At 42.9% G+C, this 27,226-nt stretch overlaps 1 protein-coding gene across 1 annotated transcript in view; it reads left to right on the forward strand.

Moving 5' to 3' along the window:
• The window catches only part of LOC146833548 (E3 ubiquitin-protein ligase TRIM39-like), a 43,853-nt gene extending 17,197 nt beyond the window's left edge, over positions 1-26,656 (forward strand). The window contains exons 2-6 of the mRNA XM_085601403.1: positions 5,211-5,306; positions 10,052-10,282; positions 11,124-11,146; positions 18,431-18,549; positions 25,047-26,656. Coding sequence (XP_085457529.1) covers positions 5,211-5,306; positions 10,052-10,282; positions 11,124-11,146; positions 18,431-18,549; positions 25,047-25,558 — 981 coding nt within the window. The 3' untranslated portion in view covers positions 25,559-26,656. The remainder of the gene's footprint in view (positions 1-5,210; positions 5,307-10,051; positions 10,283-11,123; positions 11,147-18,430; positions 18,550-25,046) is intronic.
• Positions 26,657-27,226: the final 570 nt, after the last annotated feature.

Raw genomic sequence — 27,226 nt, forward strand, 5'->3', positions numbered from 1 at the left:
TTTGCTCCCCATGCCATTCCAGTTTAAACCCAGCCATATGAAAGTCATAGCCTAGCTGATGAGGGCCGATACCCCCTGAAACTGGTCCCAGGATGCTTGTTTCGGTCCGGGGAGGGCCTGGCAGTTTGGGCTGTTACCAGGCAGAGCAGAGTCCAGACTGATTTGCACATGGTCGGATTTAAAATGGGGTGTCATGGTGAGCAAAAGCACATTGCATTTCACCTAGATCTCTTGACTGGGGGTGAATGTCTGATTTGTTCCGCATTCCGCCCTTCATTTGTGTGTCTGTTGCTCTGTACATGAGCAATAAATATCCTAACCTTCTTAGAAACGCTGTTTAAAGATCTGTATAGATGGAGGTTGACTAGCCCGATCATGGTTTAGCTGTGTTAAATTTCCTGCCCCGCCTGTTATTTGTGGCCCAAAACTATCTAGTAAGATTTCCCCAAAATTTACATAAAGACATTCAATTTTGTTGCCTTCAGTTCGTATAGAGAAGGAACAAAGCGCATAGGATTGCAAGATCAGCCCGCTTCACAAAACTGTCAACGGGTGGTCTGAGATTCTCCGCTATAGCATGCTATATTGTGGCAGCACAACTCGGACCAGCAGTTGAGTGGATGACTTTAGTAGAACATATTCATGTCTGGCTTTCAAGGAATCTGCCTCTCCCATCCCTCCACACAGAATACTATGTGTATTAATCAGAACCTGGGCGTCTCATAGTACAACACATTAGTGGGTCTTTTGGAATTTCTTCCTTCGCATTTTCTCGATTCCTAGGAGGCTATCCAATCCTTCCCCCACAAACAATGATGGCAAAAAGTTACAAGAAGCACACTACTTTAAGGAAAAAACAAAATGTATCTTGTTGAGGCAATTTCATATTATGTCATCAAAAATACAATATCAGCAAGGCACCTATGAAACACAAAAGGGCTGTGTCATGTGAAAGTATGCTTGACCATATTTAAGAAAGTAAAAAAAACAATTTCTTTCTGTTTTACAGTTGTTAAACAGGCCCAGCTGTGAAGTCTCTAAACACTAATCTGAAGATGGGTAGACAAACAAATCTGCGCTTTTATTTCCCTATTCAATTCTACAGTGCAAACCACATGTATTTTCTGCTAATGTTTCAACCCTTTTTAGTGTGTGTGGTTTAGTCATCTGTCGGGGTCTTCTGCAGGACAAACTAATGGAGACATCCTACCCAAAAGAGGACAAAACAAAATCTGCCTCTGTGCTTTTCTGAAAAAGTACACATACTCCCCTGGTTATGAGTGATGACAAGCCCAGTCTTCATGAGCTCTATTTAGCTTTATGAAATCTCCGGGACCCCACCGTGACCTATTTCTGATCTCATCTTCTTAAAATGGCATATTCACATCAACCGATCAGGTGCTGACATACACGTACACATATGAATATGCTGTAAAGTTTGCAGAGTTGTATGCACCCACTTTAAGTCCAAAAAGCCACAAACGTGACTCAATAATGCTCTTAATTTGCTAGCTGCCGCTTGTAAAATAAAAGCAAGGGAGAAACGCTCACCTCGATCATCCTGAATGATTTCTGGAAAATTTCTTAAAAGATTTCCTGATGTCCCCAAAGCGTGCCAATATTTCCACGCAGACAATCAGCTCACACCCGTATGCTGAGTTTTATAGAGCCACTAAAAACAGGAAGCAAAAAACGAAAAAAGCACTGCTAATTGAGCACTGCTAAAAGAAAAGGTGCTGGGCATGCCTAACTGGATACATTGTAGCTTTCCCGATATCGCTGATTCGTTTACACGTTCTAGTTCGCAATCAATTATCGTGTCCGTTCCATAGAAATACACACTTCCCTAGAGATCTGTGCAATACAAACTGATTAAATTTTAATTGAAACAACCCCATAGTACAGTCCTTGTATGTATTGCTAAAACTAGCGAACAATGTAACTGACGGGAATATTCATTGTGGACATGTCCCGTGCTCAAATAGAACTATTTGTATTGCAACAAATTTTACATGATGTAAAAAGAATTTCATGGAACAATCCGTATAACCATTCAATCAGATATTAGTATCAAACATTTACAGTTAACCATTTAATTCAAGGATTTCCAGATATCAACTGTTCATCTCATTAGAGACCCAATCCCCGATAGGTAAGTCAGTCATTAGGTAGGCACACAATACTTGTATTAAAACATACACCAAGAGTATACAAATACAGAATTACAGTATATCTATAAAAAACATGCACACAAAATATTGGTTTGTTATTGCGAACGGGAGATATTTTTTAAACATATTATTGACATTTTCAAAATGCAGCATTGTAGAAAGAGCAGGTAATGGTCATATAGGTACATATAAAGCAAGTTTGAGGCAATTTTGTATCTGGGTAGGATGTTTGGTCAAGGGGGACCTGGGGCTTCAGGCTAGGATGACTGCTTGCATTTGAATGCCATTTTTATTGCATATCCTTAAAACAGTGGGAGAAAAAGAAAAGCAAACTAAAGTCCACCCCGATCGATATCCCGGGAGACTCACCACAATAGGGTCTTCAAGTAGAGCAACCTATAGTGTTGAGATCCACTACCAAAGTCTTGGTGTCCAGGGTGAGGTGGTATAATGAAATGGCGGGTGATGGGGTTGAGGTCACTTATGGGGGGGGGGGTGTGGGGGGGGGGGATGAGTACGGGAGCAGACGTATATTCATGCTGAAGAAGCTAGGGTGGCCAAGTGTCGTTCCTAGTGAGCGATACAAAGTCCTGAAAGGTCGTATATAAGTAGGCCTCCAGGGGGTACTTCTGTAGACCTCTTCTTTCCTCACTACGGAGGGCCCTGATCTTAGCTTGTGCCTATCTACTGACTTCTGTTCGCCAATGCAGGCTCGAGTGAGGCATGGCCGGTTTCCATTTCCTTGCCACCACCCGTTTGGCCAGGAGTAGAGAAAATTCTATAAAGCGATTTGTGGCCTTTTTTGTTTTTGGGATGGTAAAACTGACTGAGCAGACATTGTGAAGTTGCTCCCAGCCGGTGGCCTGGGAAATGTCCGATAGTATTGCGAACCAATAAGCCTGCAGGCCCAGAACATATGCATCATATCTGCTGAGTCTGACCTGCAAAGGGGGCCCTCATCTATGGCCGAAAAGTATGTAAGTTGCAGGCGTCAAGGGGATAGGTAGGCCCTGTGTAACATGCAGAATCGTATGTATTTGAAACTAGCTTCTCGGGGAAACTTGCAAGGGTACTCCAGGGCCTTTAGCCACTCCGAGTCATAGAACGGTTGCACCAGGGAGTCCTCCCATCTAGACCGCAGCTGTGCCAGTGCAGTATGGGGTCCTGTACGAAAGCCTGATATAGCCAGGTCACTAGGCATCTGTCCTATGAAGTGTAATGTGTATAGTAACAGGTCCTGAGTTGTTTCCGGGCCTCAAATTTCCCGTCATTGTTGTAGTGTTGCCCTGAGTGCACTGTTGGGTAGGAAGGCTCCCCTGTGCAAGCCATGGAGGTTCTGGAGCTCCTGGAAAGTCATTAGCATTCCGTCTGTGAAGAGGTCGCCAAGTGTTGTGCTGCAGGCTTCCTCCCATATCTCCAGCCAATGTCCGATTATAAGCATGCCTTCCCAAAGAGACCTAGGAGCATTATTGATGGGGAGTAGAGCCTGAGGATTTTGGCCTCTGGCAATCCCTGCTGTAAGCACTCCCGGTAAGTGTGTAGAAGAGTGGATGTGGGCCCAAAATAGCAAGGTCAGAATGTGACCTTCGCGAATGCCAGCTTGGGGGAGCCCCATCTCGTTTGTGTGGCGACCGCCAACCAGAGGACCATCCTCTGAAGTTTGGCATCTGGATAGTAATGTGTGAAATTTGAAGCCTCCATGCAGCCACTGGTGGTTTGGAAGTTCTGTGCATAATGCAACTCACGGTCTAAGTTGCTGAGGGTGCGTTCAGGAATCGCAACCGGGAGATTTTTGAAGTAGTATAGTAGTCGGGGTAACCTCAGCATTTTCGACAGAGTGAAGCGACCGCCTCTGACAATGGGAGGGCTGTCCAAAATGAGATTAGTACCGCTTTGCATAGGTTTCCCTGTTTGAGATATATTTGAATCCCTAAATATTTAAATGTATGAGGCCCCAGGTTGGGTTCTTAGTGGCTGTGCTGGGAGGCGATTACTGAATAGAAAGGCATGGGATTTGGCCTAGTTTACTTTGAGGCCTGCAATCTTGCCAAAAATGTTTAGAACTGAAGTAAGCTGGGTCAGATCTCTGTAAACGTTGTGCAAAAAGAGGATCATGATGTCTGTGTATAGGGAGATAATTAGCGTCTGGGTTCCTAGTGGTATGCTCTAGTCCCGACCCCTAAATCAAAGTTACATCGCCAGTCGTTCTAGCACCAGTACAAATAATAATGACAGGTGGCATCCTTGTCAGGTGACCCTAAATATTGAATAGGCATCTGATATGTGTCGGCTAGTCCTGGCTCTGGGAGTGGTGTGAGGGAGACTGATCCAAACAAGGATTTAGGGACCAAACCGTAGGACCAGAGGGCTCAAAACATGTAACTGGTAACTTTTATATGGGAAATGACAGGATGGCCCTGCCATTAGACACAACAGTTATACTTCAAGGCCACCCTTTGGAGGGTAGGAAATACCAGCCCTCAGAGGGCTACGCTGTCTCATAGGCACAGTTAACTCAAACCTTCTATTGTGGAGACCGGCACTTGCCTATTGCGAGAATCAGGAGTCCTTTCCTTCCCCGGGGCTCTGCTGGCCAAAAATATGGCATTTATTATGGAGAAGCTATTGGGCGTACAGATGAACAAAATGCTTTTTTAAAATTTTTATTTTTTAACCTAGGAAACTTTTAAACTTTACATGAACTGCTTGCTAAAGGGTTGGAGGGCGGCACGAAATGTGCCTAACCTAATTAGGAAAGGGAGACTGACTGCTCAGCACCTCGGGCTCATAGATGGGGGGGGGGGCATAGTGTACTTTTGTTTTTCTGGCCCCACCAGACCCGAACCCATGAACAAGCAACCACTGGTTACAATGGATCAACCAGGGCAACTGATGAGAGATTGGTAAACTATTTTTTATCATTTGTAAAAGGGCATAGATAAATTGAGTATGTAGTGGTTCTTTACTATTGCCTTAATTGCTTGAAATACCTTACTCTACAGGTCTACAGTAAGTTCTTGTATGCTTTGCCTACCACAGGGAAAGCTTCAGGACTGGCTATGTCCTCTAAAGAAGGAGACCGAATATATTTTGCAGTCAAAACTCAAGGAAGAAGAACAATATAAAACAATGAAGGTGAGCGGTAGCCGTGATTTCAGGGTCTGTGCTTCTATGTATGTATACCTGCATGAGCCTGTACATACCTGCCAAGTTTTGAAACGTGCAAAGCTAATGGGTCACCTACTTTCTGGACCGTGATCTCTGCAAGTAAATATGGTCTCAGAGTCACTGTCTTGGGATGTTGGTTCCAAGATACTCCCAAGTCTTTCCCAGAAAGTAGCAATAAACAGAATTTCTCTATGACATCTTATAATCACAATAGGCAACAAGCATTGGCATAGCCATTCGGTCTCGCCTTTGGGACCTTATAAGTGTTCAGTTATTCAACACAATATCCTTGGTGCAACAACATCGAGTGTTGCATGGCTAAACCCTTATAAGGTCCCAAAGGCGAGACCGATTGGCTATGCCAATGCTTGTTTTGAGTGGCTTGGGCAGGTATGCCACTGTGAGGTACGGATGCTGCGAGTGCTTTTACAGGAGCACCTGTAACATTGCGCCTTGGTGGGTGTGGTGGGGGGGGGGGTGAGTGTGGGGGCGGTGGACGTGGTGGATATGGTGGTGGCCTTGGTGGTAGACATGGCGGTGGTGGTCAACGTGGTGGTGGTGGACGTGGAGGACGTGGTGGTGGATGGGGTGGACATGGTGGTGGACGTGGTGGCGGCGGACGTGGTGCTGGTGGTGGGGGAAATGGTGCTGGTGGAGGACGTGGTGGAGGATGTGGTGGTGGTGGATGGGGTGGACGTGGTGGTGGTAGACGTGGACGTGGTGGCGGTGGACGTGGTGGCGGTGGACATGGTGGTGCTGGTGGAGGACGTGGTGTTCAAATAGCTGGCACATTTGCTGTTAGGATCCATACAGCATGGTGATGATACAGGGCATTTGCTTCAACAAAACGTCCACCGTATGAGTGAAATATCGGATGCTATTTAAAAAGGCACATACAAATGAAACGCATTTCAAATATTTTGACTGTTTAAAAAATTAAGGGCTTTCACTTTTAATTCCCCCAAAGGGAATTGATTAAAAAGTGCTGTCAGTAATAAAGTTAAATCGGGGAGATGAGTCATCCGCAAGATGACAAAACAAGGAATGCGTATGAGAGAGAGGGGGAGCAGGAGGTGAGCCCGGGAGTGGTGCGTGCGCGCACAGTCTGGTCATTTTCAAGCACTGCACTCGTGCTTGTGGCGCTCCCCTGCTCGCTCCCACAAGGTGGATGCCGCAACAAGCACAAGTGTGTGCTTGAAAATGAGCATAGCGATGGATAAAGGCCCTCCTATGCAGAGCATGTGCGCTGCGTAGGCGCGACCTAAAAAGGAGGGTAGACGTAGAAATTAACCGGAGTCCACCATCAAGCTTGGGTAAACGAAAGAAGAGAGCAGATAGAGCAGATAATTGTATTTATTATACGTAGGATTTTTGTTGGTTGTCTTAGTCCTTAGGGAGTGGGAGTAAGTGGATAAACTGAAAGTAAACCCAGTGTTGTTGAACGACCCATTTGTCATTCAATTTCAAAGTCAGTCCCACTAAAAAAAAATCACAATGAGGTCAAAGACTTAGTTAGAAGTCCAAACCCTGTGTGTGAAACACTGGCTGATCTTAGACCAAGTATTAGGCATTAGTCTTAGTGTACCCACTTTATCTGGTAATAAAGAGATGTGTAAAGGTGCAGTATTAAGTTGCACCTGGCTCACACTATCGATGTTTATTCTGAATCTTGGCTGGGCAACGCCTGATGTTCTTTCATCAATTTCCTCCTTTGACGGTTACAGGACCATCACGTGACAAAGCAAAACTTCACCAGTCATGGCTTAGCTGTACGTTTATGGGACAGGATGAACATCATTAACCTCAATGCTCTGTTATACCCCTCATTTGGAGCTCTTATCTGCTTGTCCCATATCCTCCCAAATTCAAGTTACTGCTCACAACAAGGGAAAATGCATTGTCCATGGACTATATGATCTCCTCATCCTTTCAAATTTATCCAAGCAATAATTTTTGTTGGTGGATGACTTGCTAACGGATATGTTTTTCCTCTATCAAAAATCATTATTCTACATGCAGCAAAGATCCTGGCTTCAGAAGGGCTCCTCACCCAAACAGTAGGGAGAGCTTTGGCGGGAGATAGGAAGAAGATTCTTCACAGGCCACATGCCTTTCCACAGCAATACTACAAGGCGAATGTGGCTATCTAACCCTTGAACAGGAGCCTAGTAAATCTGTCTTAATATGCTACAAAGAATAACTCGCCTGAAACATAGCAGCTGATAGAAAAGTGTGGAAAGGAGCTCCACAGATGTATAAAGATATCTATTAAAAGGGAAGCAGTTAAACTAGGAATCCCTTAAAGGACTTTTACGTCCCGTTAGAAAGACAGTCCACCAAAGAAATCTAAACATATGCAACAGAATGTTTGAGACAGCACAACAAAGCTAACAGATATCGCAAAAGGAATTTCTAAAGCTGTAAACAGTGCCCTGGTGGGAAAATTTCATAGGTTCACCCCGACTTTACTAGTGTGGAGAAACCAAACATGAGGACCAAATTCTCCCATTCAAGAGTCACGCCAGTATCCATAATTTTTTTTATCAGAGATGGGATATCTTCTAAGGAATTAATATCCTGGTAGCAGTGGCCAGTGGAGACAGACCTGCAGTTACTGATGGTCCTAAATGTCAGTACCTTCCTCATCGCTCTCAATTATTCTGAAGTGTTTGATGCAGTTCAAGACCTGTTTTCAGTGGCAGTGGTCTCCATCAGACTCTGCAACATTGTCACTCATTCCTTAAAAATATGTGGCCCAATTCACAAACGTATATTTTACAGACGGAAATTTCCCTGTGCATACATCTTATTGGTTTACACCTATACCAAGGTGTAAATCTTAGCCGTGACATAAATCAGCAACTTTGGGCAGAGATCAGCAACTTTGGGCAGAGATGTATGCATAGTAATAGGAGCACGAAACTCCACTCCCTTTTATGAGGCGGTGTATATACTAAAGACTTAAAATAGGACTGAATAGTTATTGATGGTAATTTACGGTGATATTTTAGGCATCACTCTGCCATATGTAGTTCCACATAGCATAGACAGATCACTGCCTACGCTGTGTGTGACTATTAACTTTTAATTGTATAACTGAGGAAAATACTTACCTGAACTCATCACAAGCTGATGAACATAAAAGCATCTCACACCCTGTACTTTATCTTCTTCCCCTACTGATATGCAATTTCATGAAGCCAGACATCAGCTACATCCGTGTGCTTGGGACATGCAATATGTTATTTGTCTTTGAGTGTGTTTATAGTTGTGTAAGAGTCATGCGTTTTATCAAAATTAATTAGCAATTTTCTAAGTATGTGCATCTAGTATGTCTTCATATTTATATTGTTATTCGTAAGGGTGCCTCCAGTGTCTAAAGATATATGACAATATACATTTATCATACGTCTTTAATATTTTATTTTTGTAGAGATTTCTGCAGTGTGATTTATATGGGTGTCTGCAATGTCGAAAGTTATAGTTTTTTTTAAATTGCTTAGTACAGAAAGCATCAACTGCCTGTCAGTAGAGCATGTTAACCAATATTTTAATATCTGCTTAGATTGGACTTTTGGTCTGTATCTTGCTTATGGCTGTTTGGCTTTCTTCTCTTTTTCAATTCTCTGCTCCTGATTAGATGCTTGCACATTATTGTTGTCCTGTGACTGGTGCAAGGAGGTTGTACCCTTCTTTTTGATTGGTTGAGCGTGGTCTTCCACTACTAACATCAGGATTAATATTTTTTCCTTTGGATTTTTTGTGTGCTTTTTGCGACTTCCTACTTCTTTCTCTCTAAAGTCTATTTTTCTCTCTCGTGCTTTATTATTTCATTCCCCTCAAGTCCACCCCCAACATTTGTCTCTCTCCCCCATTCCCATCCGCCTCAACTGTTCCCTATGTTAATCAGACCCTCTTCCTGGTTCCTGCTTCCTCAACATTAAGCATTTCACAGAAGCAGGTAAACTCCAGTGTTATAAGGACATTTGCTTCATCTCCGCAGTTTGAGTCCCTTCCAGCGCAGGCTACCCCAACCCTATCTCACCAATCCTGAAGGCCCTCCATTGGCTCCAGTGAGATTATTAAAATCTCTTACACAGGCCCATGAAGTGCAGCACAATACATCTCAATTCTATTCCCCTATCACAAGAAGCTGAAGCCACTTCACTCTTCAAACATGAAACTAATTACCTCTCCTCCTTATAAATACTGAACTCTCTGGGAGGAAGACTATCTGCAGTGCAAGCACCACTCCTTTGACATTCCTTAACTCAACATCTCATTTATTGAGGAATTCTATAATGCACTTCACTTTTGTCCCTTCAGAGTGAGGCGTCTCCATCACTCCCCAGCCTTGGAGTACCTTATTTATTTAGATTCTACTTTCTGCTTGAGCCAATTCATTCACAGCTCAAACCAACAACCACATCACTAGATTCTCCTTGATGTATGCCTGGCCAGTGCCTAAAACTGACAGAGAACTCAGGTTCTACCTCCTAAGCACCCGCTTGCCAACCAGTGGGGGGGGGAGTGTGAGATGTAAGGAAGATGGTAGAAGGAGTAGTAAGAGTCTGAAATTCAGAACTGAAGAAAAGCTTCTTTTCCTAATTTTTGCCCTCTGACAGAACTTCCTGCCCCTCTGGACCTGTACCTTAAGGAAGACAGTGAATGCATGAAGCAATATCTTACCCTCTTTTCTTTGCTGCTGACAGAACATTTTAAGAGACGAGAAGAAAAAAATTGCATCTGAGATTGGTCAGCTGCGCCAGCTTCTCAAAGAAAGGGAAAAGACAATACAGGGGAGACTTGAAGAGATGGAGAAGAACATAACAAAAGTAGAAAATGCAAATATAACCAAACTATCCAATCAAATCAACTCTCTCAATATCCTGATAACCGAGATAGAGAAGAAGTGCAAGGAGTCCGTTTGGGATCTATTGAAGGTAAGACATCGCTTACCTAATAAATGAGGAAGCAATGTGTTGGGAGCAGCTTTACATGCATGAAGAAAACCTGTTTGATTTCCAGAGTTGGCTAATTTGCAGTTACCCCCTCGGCTGCTGACAGTCCAACACACCCAACAGACAAGCACTGTGCATGCTGATTACTTATTCACATTATCTGGGCACACTTTGCATAGAGAGCTTTGCGCATGTTAGCATACAGGGAAGGCAGGAAAGGGGCATGTGAGGTGGTAAATGGAGTCAAGAAATGGACATTTGGAAGTTAAGAGAAAGGGCATGTAGGAGGAAAGCGAGGGACATAGTAAATTTGAGAGGAACACATGAGGGGCAAGTGAGGTGCATGGCACACCACAGAAAGGAGTACATGAAATGTATTTGGTATGTAACATTGGTGACTATATCTTTGGCTCCAATAATCCTTCAAGGTCTTGTAAAATATTTCCTTTCTGGAGCCATTCATAATTTTTTATATATTATAGATTGTAGAATTTGGCACAGATCTATTATTTCACTGGCATATGATGGTATTCAGCTTATCAGAGACTGTGATTGCCTTGGGACGCTGTTCAGATTACTACAGTCCATCTTGTGCCCTATAACCTCCTTTAAGAATATCACAGGCTGTGCGTGTCATGTATTCCCATTCACAATATCATAGGCACTGTATGCGGAGGAGCCCCCCAAAATTTCCTCAGGCTAGACTGCCACACATTTCATGAAGCTCAGATTTTACATTCTTTTACAGTTAGACTGCTTCTAGAATTTAACATCCTCTGTGAAAACTAACTTGCTTCCTGTTTTTGTTCCCCTTGTTTTGCAGGACATCAAAAGCACCCTAAGCAGGTATGGTTGATTATTTTCCTAATGTCCGTGTTTAACAAGCAGGCCTGGTTGCACTATATACAGATCCCTGCTGAACGCCTACAAATCCACTGTGCAGCAAATTAAATTTCCTGACTAGGGCTCATAGTATAACCGTATGTGGCTTATCTCAGGTCTTCAGAAACTTCACTCCAAACAATACTGAGTCCCTCCTCTGAAACCTTCAAACATCCACTCACACTAAGCAACCTTCTTTGAACCTTCTGAAAACTCCATTGAGTCCTCACGAAAGTCCCTTGCGTTCAAATAAATCTCTGTAGAATCCATGGAAAACTCTCTTGCATACATAATCAGAAAATGACACGAGTCCTCTGGAAAATTGTTTGAATCATTGGGAAAACGACAGAAGTAGTAGGACAACTCCCATTAATCCAACAGAAAACTCCTTGAGTTACTCCAAAAATTCAGAGTACTCAGAAAACTCCTTTAAGACTTCCTGGACTCTCATCTGGCCAATGTGCATTCATATAGTGCTTAGAAATCTCATGAAAGTTCTCAAAAACCATGTCTACTACAGACAACTGTTAACTATCTTTAGTGAGCTCCCTCTCCTGGAGAGGTGTTGCCACAAGATCTCAGAAATCTCACATACACCTCAGATACGCAACTGTTCTAAAAAAAATCTCTCTCCAGTCCTCAGTGATGTTTTCTCAATCCTTAGCACCCTATCTCTAACAATCTAATCCTCTGTCACCTGATTCCTTCTTATTAATCAGAGTGACATAACGTGCTTCATTTATCATAACTATTCTCAAGCGATCTAATCAAGGGAGAGAGAAACAGCACTAGAGTGCATATCATTCATTCATTTAAGCTTTATTTAGACTATTCCTGTCATAAGAGCTACAAAAGACATACATAATAAAACACAGTTACAAGTGTAAAAGAAAAAGAATTCGAACACCGCATCCCACAATAGACATGTGAAATCTTTGTGTCACAAGATTGTTATTTGGCAGCAAATTGCCTTCATGGCTAAAACATGTTAGACCAATATGTAAAAATTACATAGAGTGCTCGGTTCAACTACCCGCAATAATTAAAATTGAAAACAAACCCATGTATCAGCCGGCAAATGGATACCATATCTGTTCGGCAGCAGCGAATTGAGAGTTATGCATCATAAAATCTTTCATACATTTAGCAATAGGATTCGATTCATTAGTTAAAAGCTGATGTAAAAACTAATAAAAGATAATAAAAACATCTAACAAAGGATGTCACAAGTTTGACCTAAGGGTCCTCCACTAGAAATACGGTTGTGCAATCAATCTGCAATAAGTGCTTGTGCAACGTCTAGTGCAAGTGAGACTAACCTAAATTCAGTCACTGGGAGCCGAAAAACAACTCGGGCTAGGGGCCAACCTGGCCAATACTGAGGTGCTCTCATGACTGCCTTCCTTCTAATGTCCCACTTGTGGCTTAAAAACTTAGACATAGCACAGGAAAAGAGGGGCCTGGTGTCCGACTTCAAGTATGCGCTTTGCATCCCAGTAGTTCCGTGTGCCCAATTGTCGGCAGACTGGTTTGAGCCACTTGTCCGTGGGCTGCCCATCGTTAAGCAGGGCATGCAAACAGCACGTGGGCTACAGACTCCACAGGGGCATTGCAACCAGGGCAATTGCTTGGACTTGGAGAGTTTGGGTGCCACATAACTGTAACCTCACCCACAGGAAGGGTACCAAACTTAAATTGAATATATAACATCCTGTCCTGGGGGATCTGGATTGTATCTAGGTAGGGTTCCAACAATCCAACCTGTTGACATTGCAGGAATTCCTAGGTGAGTTTCCCCCTATTAGGCTTGATAGACTCGCGTTGCTCCACCCAATTCCAGTAATATTGCTTCAGGACCTCTTTTCCAAGCAGGGTGGGGTCTGGCTTATCCCAAAGACCCTGGAGCCCGACGTCTGACACCCAATTTCCTGACGTCTCTAACCCACCCTACCTTATTGCACGTGTCAAGACGGATGACCTCTGCCAGGGCTTCAGCGAAAGGCAGTAGCTCCGGTGTCTTCATAATGCGTGCCCAGTAACGCAACGGATGGAGCTTTGCTCTGTCGCTAATAGTACGTCTGTCCATATCGAGCATTAAGGGTGTAAGTGGGGTGCTTTGGGGTAGCATCACGAGGTTCCTATGAAATTTATGTGCTGAGGTACTAAGCTAGGATGTCTTGTCAAAGCCCCACAGCGCTACGCTATCCGCCTTCAGATCATAGACCCGAAGAGGGCCGCAACCGGTCTGCTATGCGAGAAGCGGTGTTCCTTCCCTAACACATCCGTAACACACTTGTGGCCCAGTAACATCTTGGTTATGTGTGGGTTCCAAGACATTCTATCGGACAGGCGGACACTTGGGTAGTCAAAGGCATCCACTCTTTCCAGGGGGGACCCATCTAATACTACACTGCCTTTGAAGAACTTGTGCAGGTTAAAGGCCATGAATTTAGTTTTGGTGGTGTTAATAACAAAACCCCTGGTGTCACAAAAAGATTGGAACCTACTGAGCAGAAGCTGAAGTCCCGCCTGGGTCTTAGACACCAGCAGGGTATCGTCTGCAAACAATAGTGTTGGTACCTCCCCCCAGGTTGGTGCTTCTGCATGTATCATCCCAAAAGGCATTTGCAAAATAGGTAATCACAATTTTTGCGATTTACCTATTTTGTGAATGCATTTAGGGAATCTGAATTTGCGATTCCTTAAATGCAGTGCGGGAAGCAAGAAAATGTAGCAGCTTGGCTTAAAGGAATTGCAAATTTCCACCAACTTCTAGTTGGTGGTAATTTGCAAATTCCTTTAAAAATGAACTTTTTAGCTTTTATGTAAGTGCCATGTGGTGCATGTATGTGTGCCACATGTCCATACATGCATATTTCAGGGGTGCACCAGGGTGTCCCTTTGGCACCCTTGAAATTGCATGCGCAAATTGCGCGTAACTATTTGGTACTCGCAAATTGCTAATGCAATCCTATTCATTCCTATGGGCCTCCAGGCCCATGGGAATGAATGGGAAGGTATTCCTTAATAGCAAATATAAGAAATATGTAGGCTTCGCAATTTTCTTTCCAAATCCTTCATATATTGCATTTTGCGATTCTTAAATAGCGAATCTGTAAAATTCGCTATTTAGGAATCGCAAAAGCATTCTCGATACATCTGGCCCTTAGTCACTACTTCGTTATAAGTACTGGCAAAATAAAGGTGTCACAATTTTATCCCAGAACATCTAGCACAGTGAACGATGTGCTTTCCTCCGATGATAAGCATGGTATAATTGAGAATGTAAAGGTAGATGCTGAGAAAAATGAAACGCAAAGGTCTTAACATATATATTCATATTGAGCTAGTATTAAAATTTGTTTTACCTGTTTATTAGGTTAGGTATAATTAATGTATTCAAACTCTATGCCAGATTGTCTACACATTCACATTTCTGCTAAGCCTTCATTCTTTCTCTGTGTGATTATCTTTATGAGAACCATGCCATTTCTAAAGACTTGGGTCACCCTACGGGACTGTACAAGCAAAGCCTTCACTCCATGGTCCCGTACCAGCCAGGGGTGGCTCCTCTGTTTGAGCAGAGAAGCATCACCACCTGCTGCGAGTGCAACAGGCACACAAATAAATAAAACGCCGCAGTGTGAGGGCAGGGGGCTGGGCGGAATCCTGGAATTGCAGGATTACAGCTGCCCCTCCAATGCACGGTGTGGCCGGCTCTATTGCTACGGCCAGCCTGATGTGCGCATCCAGCAATCCCAGCCAGGGGACTGCTGGCACAGGCCCCCCCAGCCTCAAAATGAGCGCTGGGTTAGCCTGCTCCCACCAATCCTGGAGCTGTCAGCATGAGGGCAGCTCTAGGATTGGTTTTGCTGGTGTCCACTGAGCATTAAAGAAGTCCTTCCCTTTCCTGCTCGTGGACGCCGATCGGGGGGAGAGGTGCACACCTGGAGAGCAGTATATGGTGAGGTTGGCACCGTAGCACCCCTGAAATATTTTTAGAATTGAAGCTGCCACTGGTACCATCTCAGGGTTACTCTAAATGATCCTGCACCAGAGACTTGACTCAATGCGCTTTAACTAATCTGGGTGCTAGGAATCTCAGTAAAAGAACTCACAGACTGAGTCTAACTTTCGTACCCATATGACATCTCTGCAGTCACTGCTGGGCTAGGATGCAAATCCTTTCTTGGAGAGACCTCTTTCAATGCCCTATTAACAAATAGAAGCACAAAGAGGTTTTAGTCATACCTGCATCCGTATGACTTTCCCTTAGCTAGATAAATTGGTCCCTTGGTGTTGCATTCCATTTCCTACGAACCTCAACATCGAAAAATTGCACTGACTTCAAGAGAATTCTTTTGTGCCAAACCCGTATCTCTGCAGAGGTTTTTGACACCTGGAAGATGCTCTTGATTTTGAGAGAGTGCTCCATTTTAAGGAGGAAATTTGATTTCTAGGCCCTCGTTTCATTGTGAGTGGCCTCTTAATTCCAATGGCACCGGTAACAAGATTTATTAGTCCCATCTGAATTATAAGATCTGCAGAACACCGCAGACCTCTTTACTTTCACCCAGAAATGTTTTCTGCTGAAATCTCCCTGTGAAGAATGACAGAGGAATCAGATTCTGGTTTGTTAGTGCACCCTCTGAATCCTCCTTTTACTGTGCCGAATTCTCTCCACTTCCTAAGTTATCAGTACCCCTGCTATCAGTATCTGTGGACCGGAGGGGGTCTATTCCATTGACCAGATCACTCATAATATGGGCCCAAGTAGTATCCTTTAACTCAAACCTCTATGTCTAGGAAGGTTCTTGACATCTACGTTGACTCCATGACATCTACGTTGAGGTCCTCGATGTTGAGAGAAAAAAGGAGCTAAGACAGTATATATGTTTGTAATCTTGGATTTTGAAAGAGCAAGCCTTGGTAAAATGGGGGGGGGGGGGGGTTAGGTTGTTTAGCAAGGGGCAGGAAGGAGCTTCTGGGCTGCAGCCATGGGGCCTGGGGTCCTTTGCCTCAGTTGTCCCGGGGTCTGTCCTTATTTGGTTCTGCAATCTGGGCCAAGTACAACCTCTTCCACACTATTCTCAGCAGAAGGGATGGTGAGCCGCCACAGGCTTCTCAGGGAGGTTTATGTGAGGATATACACAGACACAGCACTCAACAATGCATTCAGCAGCGCAAGAACTTGAATATCCTGACCAGTGCTTCTTTTTTGAAAAAAGACAAGTACTTTATTTTACAGTTGGGCAAAATACTACAAACTATTTAATAATGTGATAGATACCTGATATACAGATGCAAGTCCAGGGTGCTTAAAGATGGGGCCCTACGTAGGAAATTGTGCTTCCCAGTAAACCCTAATAGACTGGAACTCAGTGGCATAATCGCTAGGCAGGTGCAGTGCTCTACCCTTGTCCTTAGCCCACAGTCTCTCCAGGTTTGGTAGCCCAAATTGTCTCTCACCCATCTCTTCTGGCGGCGGAGGGCCGCAGTAGGCCTTCCGCTTGCAGGCTGGTTCACTGGAGGTGTGTTGGACAGTGGTCATGGCATGCAGCAAAACTGCTCAAGCAAAGCTGGTGCAGGGCATTGTGCTACATGCATGATCTTGTGACAGGGACTGTAGTCCTTCTGTCACTACTGAGGGCTTGATAGGTGTACCCCTCCAGATTCAGGATATGTCCGAAACCAGTCACAAATCAAGGGTAGGTCTAGGCCTCTTGCACCTGCTAGATTAGTGTTAAACAGGGACATAAAAATCTAGAAATGGAGATGCTAGATATTCATAGTTGGGTACACATGGCAGGGAACACAAATTTACACCTTACATCATCTTCGATCCAACACTGGGGACCCATACTGCTGTTGGGATCACGTTGACATACAGTTGGCAGGAAAACGTGCTTGCTTTACCAATGTGCTATGAAATTGTATGCTTCTTAATGTGTTGGACACCATGCAGTTGAGTAAAATTCCAGGTCTAAGAGTCTTCTGATCATGACTTTGTAAGGTTATGGATAGTCAAGGCGGTCTAGATGTTGGAGGTGTGATATTTAGGGAGACCATAGAGTCAAAACGAGAGAGCATACAGCACCAAAGGACGTCCTGAAATAATGTCATAATCCAATCATAGAAAGGACAGTATCCTGCATTGTAAAATGACTACCGGGGGTCTCCAACCTTTTCTGAACTGAGAGCTACTTATGTTCAATCAAACGCAATGACAACTACTATTATTAGTGTTGTATAATTTAAAAAAAATATATATACACAATAATTAAACCAAGCAAAAGCTTTCTAATTAAATAAGCCAGGCTACACACAGGTGAGCTACTTCGAGGTAGCTGGAGAGCTACAGTAGCTCACAGGCTACTGGTTGGAGACCTTAATCAAACACACAGATAATCCTAGAATCAAGATACAGAACCCAAAGTCTTGACAAAGGCACCATACGCAAACCAGCTCTGAGCGGGTCGAACGTATCAATAATAAAAAGAGTATTGACCCATCAAGCAATTATATTTACAAAACATAAGCTGCACTTAAACTTTCCAAGTAAGCAATCTTAACATTCTTTTTCAAAAGACTTCACTTTACTGTTTGTTTATATATATCTGTAATTTTTTGTTGCTATTCTAAATTTCCATACAAAAAGTGGTCAGCCAATGCATTTCGTCCCTATCATATCAGGACGTTCGTTAACCTAATATCAGGTTAGATGAGCAGCATTCTCTCAGCAAGATAGTATCAACATCTTGAATTTGGTCTGTAAGTCTCAAAAGCATTACCATATATGGTAGCAAGTGAATTGTTAAAGAAAATGCTGGCCATAACTACACATGCGCTAGTGTTTAATAAACTCCCATGGTCTACCAGAGCCATGTTATGATATGTGGTTGTGAGAGTGTATAAAATTATTTGAAGCTACTTTTGAGCGCTTGACGCTTGGATTATTATGTGCAAATCAATACAGGGTCCTAGTGCAGTGATGGTGGAATTTAGTGCATCAGTGATTGTGAGCCTATTCCTCCAGGGTTTGAGGAAAAATTATGACTGGGTTTACCAATTTTAGACATGGTGGGTTTCAGAGTCTTGGAGCGCTGTGTTTTGTATGTGAATAGTAATCACTGTACTGGACCCACGGAGACCCTTTAACTACTGTATTTTATTTCTACTAGAAACATTTGAGACATCATGCAAATTGTTGTTATTCATTTATACCAAAAAACCTGTCTACTCTTTCAGGTGTAATGCTGTAAACTTTCACGGTCCAGAGCCAGAAATAAAAAAAATGATGGCAAAAGTAAACCATAATAAACGTGCAAAAATTGAGAAACCTGAAGAGAATATGAAGAGTTATAAAGGTAAATACAACTGTGCTGACAATAATTGTATTGTAGTGTTCATGAAAATTGAATAATATGGTATTGAATAGCACAAACAGGCCCTTATAATGGTACCTTAGGGAGACAGTTGCCAGGGTCAGCTATCCTTGACTGGCAAGGACAGAGCTGGACACTGCAAAGGGATGAATAGACCATCTGTCTCAGTTGAGATGTTTGGTAGTCGCATACCCTTGGACACATTCTTTTGTTTGGGTGTTCCCTCTCTCTTTCCATAGGCTGACCTAAACCATCTTGGTCAAGGAAAAGTGAACACAAAGAAAGCGCCCTTCTACGTTGAGGCTGTTATGCCTTCAGACAATGGCTTAAAATGGCTAATGCTGTCAATGAGGAATGTAGACAGAGGTGCAGGGAAAAATTCATGTGCGGGGAAACGGGTAACTTTATATACTACAGATGTCTCTAAACAACACCATACTGCAATATGCCACAGCTATTATACACAAACCTCTCATTCAGAGGAACTGAGTGGACACTTCATGACATACGACATGATTTTATATGGGAGAGTAAAAAATCTGCCCAACTTGGAATTCCGGCAAAGAAAAAAAATTAATTCAATACCCATGAATTGAATTTTACACAAAATAGTAACATAAAAGAAAACCAGAACTCTGTTGCTTCTTCTAGCCAAAGATCTGACCCCCAAACTCTATTATAGTTCCTGCACACGCAGCGCTTAATTTTTATTAAACAATTAAGTAAGTCACTGGGCAAAATTGTTGGAGGTGTTTATGATCAATTCATGGCATGGCGGGCATGGAACTAATACTCAGATCTTTGACCGATAACATCAGTGGGGACAGTTAACACAGTGTTTGCGAGAAAGGGTCCAGGTAGGGAGAAGAGCATACCACAATCTCAGTTTCTCACTAGATAGAACTTAACAGTCCCAGTCATGTTGTATACACTTTAAAAAAAAAAAAAGGGTCCATTTGTTTTACAAGATTTCAGTCCACCAGCTAAGAAGCCTCTCGGACTCCAGTGTGATGGCCACAGCCCTCCCAAAAGCATAAAGAGCTCAGTCAAGCCTTGTAAATCCAAATGTTCACTTAGGGGTATGGTGGGCAGTGTCTCGTGTCTTCGTACAGTGCACTGGAGTCCACTACCTCAGAGACTACTAATAGGGGACTATTGCTGGGTCTGGAATGCCCATACATGGCACAAGGTATTTTAAAGGCCCTGTAGGCTTTGGAACTGCTGGTTGCATTTGGATTTGTTTAGCACCAGGAGTGACCACAGATCCATGGGCACGGACTCAAGGAATCAAAACAAAAATGGAAACAGACTCAAGATTCAATTCTAGCCTGATGTCTCTAGAATTACTTCAAGGCTAGTCATGGTCATTATTCAGAGTGGCCTTGTCCACCTACCTCTCCAATATACTCAGGTCTGGTGAGGATGGCTGGCTCAACATGCCCATATAAAATGTGTTTTGGGCTCCTGGCTGAAGGCCTCATGGCTTGCAGTTGCTGATCAAAACTGGAGTTGGGAGGGCTCTTGTGAGGCACAGCAAGACATATTATCTTGTAAAAGGGTGATGGACCCATGTAAAGGTCCACACGGATTGCCCTGGAAAAATTGCAAAGCACGACAGCAATTTTGAAGAGGCCTTCATACCCCCCCCCCCCCCCCCACACCACCCCCACCCCACCCACAGGACACAGTAACCCTAGACAGTTGGTCGGTGAGAGCAGGGGGTAAGGAATGCACACAGTGTAGTGTCCTAGCTCAACAGTGTGAAGTGGGTGGCAGCACTACCAAAGTTTATATGGAAGAAGTCTCAAGATTTAGGGTAATATCCCGTATCTCAAACTTCACTCCCTTAAAGAATTCCTCCTAATCTCTCCACCCAAGCAGTCCCCCATTATTGAAGAATATATGAAACACCTAAAGACTCTCAACTGCATACCGAACATAGACTCTACGAGATCTCTGGGAATAATACTAGATAAGAACTTGAATACGCAGGAATACATCAGCTCAGGAGCAAACTTTTTTAACTGAGCATCCTAAGAAAAAGTAAAACCCTTCCTCCCCCCTCTGATGACTTCAAGCCCGCTATTCAAGCCTTAGTCATCTCAAGGCGGGGGTATGGCAGTGCAACCCGTTGCGGTCTACCGTGATACAAATTGGTTTCTCTTAGGGCTTCTCTGAACTCGGCTGCAAGATTCATCACGATCTAAAAAAAGCAACCACAGCAATCCGGATCTGTAAGCCCTAAATTGGCTCCAATATGAGGCCAGGATAAAACTAAAAATTGCCTGCATGTCCCATGAAGCCCTTCATTTCAAAACCCCTCTGTACCTCCCTCAAAAACTGAAACCTTCGGGTGGTTGCCGATCCTCTAGGAGCTCCAGCACCCCGCTGCTGAAACCAAAATAATTTCAAGGAATGAAAATTTATAATCGGGCCTCCTCTGGTATTGCCTTCAAAATCTGGAACTCCCTGCCTCCAGAAACCAGATTAAATCCATCAACGGTGTTCTTCAAAAAAGGAAGTGAAAGCTTTACTGATGAATACTTTTCTGAATTAGAAATTAGCCGTTGTCTATTGTCTTGTCAACCTCACTCTGTACGGGCCTCCTCACCCAATTTGACATTGCTACATCCTGTAGCGTTCCAGAACATTTTGCTGTATTCAACATCCATGTTCTTTTGCTTACTTGTGCTATTGTATATTTACGTTATACTGGTCCTCCTCCATTAATTCGAAGATGACTGTATCTGTTACGACCATTTTGTTGTTTAGCCTCACTTTTCTCCTTCTAATGAGTTCATGAATCTTTATTCAGCGCCCTGATACCCTCTTGGGCCATGTTTGCGCTAAATCAAGCTTTTTAAATAAATATGTCTCTATATTTGGCAAGTTAACAAACCATGCCAAAAGAAGATTTGTTCAGTTCAAAGTGTTCAAGAGCCAACACTTGATTGTTAGCAAAATTAAGCCACTTACAATTTCAAGCGCTAAGACATGGCCAACGTATTTTGTTCCTAAACTGAACTTTTTTTTAAGGCGGTAGCAAAGCTATACTATGTTAAAAAGTGTATAAATGTTTGAGGGAGATTCGAGAAAGTAACCGTATCCAGTAATTATGAAAAGATAGTTGTAGTGAAAGTAAGCAGTAATTGGAGGTTAATAACAGCCGTGATTTAGAAGACCATGGGACAGATGTAGTTGACACAGGTCTCAAAATAATGGGCGACCAGTATGTTTACGACCTGAGTGGTGTTTTGCCCACCGACCTATTTACTAATGGGTTGCTTTGCAAAATACCAAATCGTAGTGGACCACAATTTGACCTACCTCGTGCATATTAATAAATTAGGTTACAGATTGCGACCCGTTTCAATTCGTTGCCATCACAGGAATGGTAGCCTGCTGAAGTCAGCAGATCAACATGTCTGTGATTGCTTTTAAAGAAAATGGGATGTTTAAAAAAAACTTTTACAAATCTTACTCTTGTAAAAATGTTTTTGTCATTCACAAAGGGGTTGGGGTGATACAGAGATGACATTTACTCGAAGGAATTGAATAGTACAGTGAATTCTAAACTTTGACACTAAATACTTGTCAGGTAAGTATAAGACATGTAACCTGAAATAGGGAAACGTTAAGCTAGCTAATAACCCATAAATATTCAAATCTGTACTTAATTTACGTGTCTTTGAAATTATTGTTCTGTATGGTTTACAAACCAATATGCGATTCCAACCTGCATCCCTCTTTCTTAAAAAGGTTCCTGTTGAACATTACTTCATTTATATCAATATGGGATTGCCCATAAAAGAGTGAATATTGGACCCAATAGGCACTCTTAAATGCTGTAATCAGCAGTTGTTCTACAGCCTCTGCCTATAACAATATGACCTTAATGAATATTGCCTATTTAAAAGTCAAATACAAATTGAATTAGGCCAATTATGAAAATGGGGTTTCGGCTATGCGCAACATCACATATAATGATCACTGCATTTACGACGTATTAATCATGATTGATTTAACTTGTCTCAAGATTCACTTTTTTATTGCGTCCACTGTGTTGATTTAAATGTCATGATTGTCTTAACTTTTGTTTGGTCTTATGTTTCTGTCTCATCCGCTATTGTTGTCCTTTCTCCAAACCAATACCTATTTTTTATTAATGGTACATTTTCCTATCTTCTAGTGGATTTAATACTCTCGTTTATTTGTTAAGCTCTGATGAAGCGACTCAGTCGTGTTTTGCCGCCAAAGATGTGTTAGTTTAGGCATATGGCTTGTGATTTAACTCGTCTGAAACTTAATTCCATGAATTGATATAACAATCAATACAAATCTGCCTGTACATGTGTATTATAGTGTGAAATCATCCTTACAATATCATAAGTCCATTGATTATATCTTCCACCTGAACTTTCTCCAAGAATCAATCATAATATACTGTCCAGTCCAATTCTGCTTTTGGAAACTTTCTTGTCAAATATGCTGTATATGTTTTTTCTGCCTCCAACACGTTTCATCTAATGGGTGTGAAGCACAATGCCTTCCTCAGTGGTCTTGAAAGAAAACTGGAGATTTTGCAAAAAAGTTATAAATTGATGTGATCTCAATTTAAGAACGCCAATACCGATGATCTTTTAACACTTTTATGTAGGGATACCACTCCAAGTACATAGCATAATTGACAATTTACTAACTGGCACAATATGTGTGTGTGCGTGTATATATATATATATATATATACACACACACGTGCACACACATATTCACATTCACACACCTACCTACCTACCTTGTTCGGTAGATGGAAATGACAGCAATTTAGCAGGTGGCTTATGTTACTGTAAAAGCAGGCTGTATTAGCAGGCAGAAATATAAATCTGTACACTTCATATTGTGTGCCTTTGATCAGTGAGCTGTCTAACAGCATGTGCATTTTGGTGTAGTGTAGTCGAGGGCAGCATGTTGCCTCATTCGAAGTGATGTCCAGAATAGGGTGTTATCTAGTGCAGCACACTGTCTGCTACAGCATGCTAGCTGGAGCAGTGGTTTGACGAGTAAAGCATGCTTTCTACTACAGTATGAGTTCTACCATAGTGTTATGCGGCGCTGTGCAGTTTAGAGCCACATGTTATGAAGTGTAGTCTAGTACTTGTTTATCCAGGGAAGTGTGCTATCTAGTAATGTGTGTTATAGTGAGCTCTCTATTGCGGCATGCTGTCTAGGGCAACCTAGTACTGTGTGCGTTCTCTCTCTGCATGCTGTTTAGTAAAGTCTATGGTCCAGTGTAGAATGTAGCCTAGTGCCGCATGCTACTTAATACAGAGTGCTGCCGAGTACTGCATGCTACTTAAAACAGGTTGCTGAAACCTGCAACATGGTGTCTATAGCAGTATACCGTCTACTACGTTGTGCCTTCCAGTCCAGTTGACAGTCTAATCAAGGTGCTGTCTAGCTCGGGATGAGGTCAGTGTATACAGTATGCTGTTTAGTACAGTGTGTTATCTAGTACAGTAATCTACCTAATGGTGCATGCTGTCAGGTATGGCCTAGTAGTGATGTCTAGTGGTGTGTGCGGTCTACTGCAATGTGGTGTTATGCATTGTGTGATATTGAATGTAGCCTACTGTCTATTGCAGTGTGTTGCCTCGTGCATTGTGTTGTCTAATTCAGTGTGCAGCCTACTTTTTTTTGTTATCTGGTGCAGAATACTGTCTAGTGTAGCATGCAGTGCGGTGTCTTTATTTTTGACTATGTCTAGAGCAGTAGGGAGTCTTGTGTTGTGCTATTTCTCTGTTGTTTTGTGATGCGTGCAGTCTAAAGCAGTGTTCTGTCTAGTGCAGCGTATAGTGCGTTGTAGTATAAAAATGGTGGGATGTCTAGCAAGCTTCTTTCCAGCGTATTGTCCTGTCCAACACAGTTGCTAACCGTATAGTTTACGCTCTAGTGCAGTAAAGTTTCTCGTTCAGTGTACGGTCTAGTGCACTGATTTCTCAGGCAAAATGTCTTGTCTTGTTCGTTATGATCTCACTGAATCTCACAGCCCACTGATCAGTGGACAACACCTTGTGTTTGCAGTGATTGTGCTAAAATAAAAAAAATTGCAAACCGTTCCACTGCACCTGCCATATAGGTTTATTTTATGTAAAATGCCGGAAATTAAAATAAATATGAATTATATACTGCCTTTTAATATGTACGCCTGAAATAACGTATTATTGATCTCATCTCAATAGGGATGATGAGTCTAGATCTGTATATTACAACTCTATTGTTTTGGACTGTTTGGACTCCTTTCGATCTCCTCTCTGCAGTGATCTGTCTTTTGCCCTGTGTGCATTACATCTCAATGGGCTTGGACTATCTGTCTTAATACTCAGTGGTCTCTCTTCTGCAGTGATGTAAAGGACTGTGTGTATTACATCTGCAAGGGCTTGCACTACTGTATTAACACTATATGGTCTCTCTTTCTGCAGTGATGGTGACTCTGGATCCAGGCACAGCGCATCCTCGGCTCATCCTGTTTGAGGGGCAGCGACGTGCAAGAGAAAAAGGAGCAGTCCAGCCCCTTGGGGATAACTCCAAAAGATTCACCTTCTGGCCCTGTGCACTGGGGAGCGAGGGTTTCACCTCAGGCAGACATTACTGGGAGGTGCAGCTCCTGCAGGAGGGGAAACAGTGGCATATAGGAGTCGCAGCAGAGTCTGTAAACAGGAAGGGGTACTTCATAAGGTCACCCGAGACAGGAATCTGGGCTGTGCAAAGGTGGAATGATCAGTACCTCGCACTCACCTCGCCTGTGACCTATCTGTCCCTACGCGAAAAGCCCAGAAGGTTGGGGGTGTATTTGGACTATGAAGGGAGGTGCCTGTCCCTGTACAATGCTGACTCCAAAGAGCTGCTCTACACCTTCCACGAGGCCCCGTTCGCACGCAGACTCTTTCCATACTTTGGACTCTGGGGAGGGGCAGAGCTGAGGCTGGTGTAGAAGCTGCTATCTCGGTTTCTCCACTGTGAGGCTGTAAGGAGATGGAAGAGATGATACCGGGCTCTGATATCTTCCCTGTCACCTCTATCCCTGCTTCTGAAGCTGCTAAATGGGGATAATTGCTCTATGTACAGTGCGGATTATATAGGACGTCTGCACTTTAAGCAGACCTTATCCCATATAGGTGCTTCAAGTCTTTGTTTTTCTGAAGAGGAACAGGGATGAGGCTTGTGTATGAGCAGAAGCTTCCATGTTCTTTATAAAGCTGAACCCTGAAACGTGACTGACCTTCCTGTGCTTCCATCTTCCAAGTCACTTGCTGCTTCCCTAGAGTCAGGTGCCCACACCTGAAAAACATAGTTGCTGCAGAGACTGCCTCCCCCAGTTGTGGTAGTCTACCCAACCAGCATGCCTTCCTGGTTCCTGGGTTGCACCTATGTGTCCCCCTGCTCCTGGGAACCACCCAACATTGAGGTCCTTATTACAACTGGACCATATGATGTCCAAGCCTATCCAAACCCCTATTTGGCAAGAGGCTGGAATTTTGATTATTGTGGACTTAAGGGTTTTTAGCAGTAAAGACCGCTCCCAGCCCGCTAACTTTTTTTTAGGCCTCGACTGTAGGAATTTAACCAGGGAAACCGTGTGGTAATTACTGGGATATGTGCAAATTTGGTGCAGGAAGCACCAACATTCACATTATTTGCCATTGCTCAGGGAAAGCGGGAATTAGTTCAATTTATTGCTCCCATTAAATGGGCCATACGCAATCGGGCGCCAAGATGCATGCGGCTTGATTTCCATACACCCCGTAAGTCTGGTGTGCAGACAGTATGGTGCAGCACCACAGACCTCACCACACACCAACCAAGGTGAGAAGAACATAACTGCTAAAGTTTGAAGGTCTCTCTGAATCTATTGTGCAGTCTAGACACCCAGCACCCAGAGCTGTATTGAACACAGATGGGTTTCTTGAGTCATAATGACAAACCCACCAGTAAAACCTGCTTGGTGGAAACGTTTCAACTGTAGAGTTTTCACATTTGTTAAACTTTTAAACCTACTATTGAATAAAAGTCTTATTCTTTAAAAAAAAAATGCTGATTGGACATTATAGTTATTGAGTGATTTTCACTGTGGTACTCGTATCTGATTTTCTTATTTTAGGCGTACTTTCCAAGAGTAAACCTCGACTACTGATCTTTGCTACAGCAGAAATAAAAAATCCAAAAAGGACAGATTTGCTAATTCGGTTAGTTTACACCAGTGTTTGGTTGCTGGGTTTCTAGAGACAGCAAGTAGCCGCTGAGTTGGTTAGGTCGTACAGAAATGTTCTGACGAATACTGAGACCAAACAATTGCTTAATTTGACCCGGTGGTTTCGGGTGCTCGGCACCGTTACTTAATTGTCAAAACTGCCACTTATGATAGTCTGCCACGAAGTGGCATTGTAAGTCGAATTTAGAGATGAGCACAACAGCTGTTTATTAATTCAGTACAGAATAAAAATAAGCATTTGCAATGCAATAGGTCTCGCATTTCTTTTAGAGTTAGGGCTATTGGCGTTGTAATGGAAATGTGTTTTACTTATGTAAGAGAGTGCGAAAGTGATAGAAAGGGAAAGTGAGATGGTATATAGGGATAGTTATTTGCGTATATAAGTGAGAG

This window comes from Triturus cristatus, chromosome 4_2 (assembly GCF_964204655.1).
Source record: "Triturus cristatus chromosome 4_2, aTriCri1.1, whole genome shotgun sequence".
In the NCBI taxonomy this organism is placed as follows: Eukaryota; Metazoa; Chordata; class Amphibia; order Caudata; family Salamandridae; genus Triturus; species Triturus cristatus.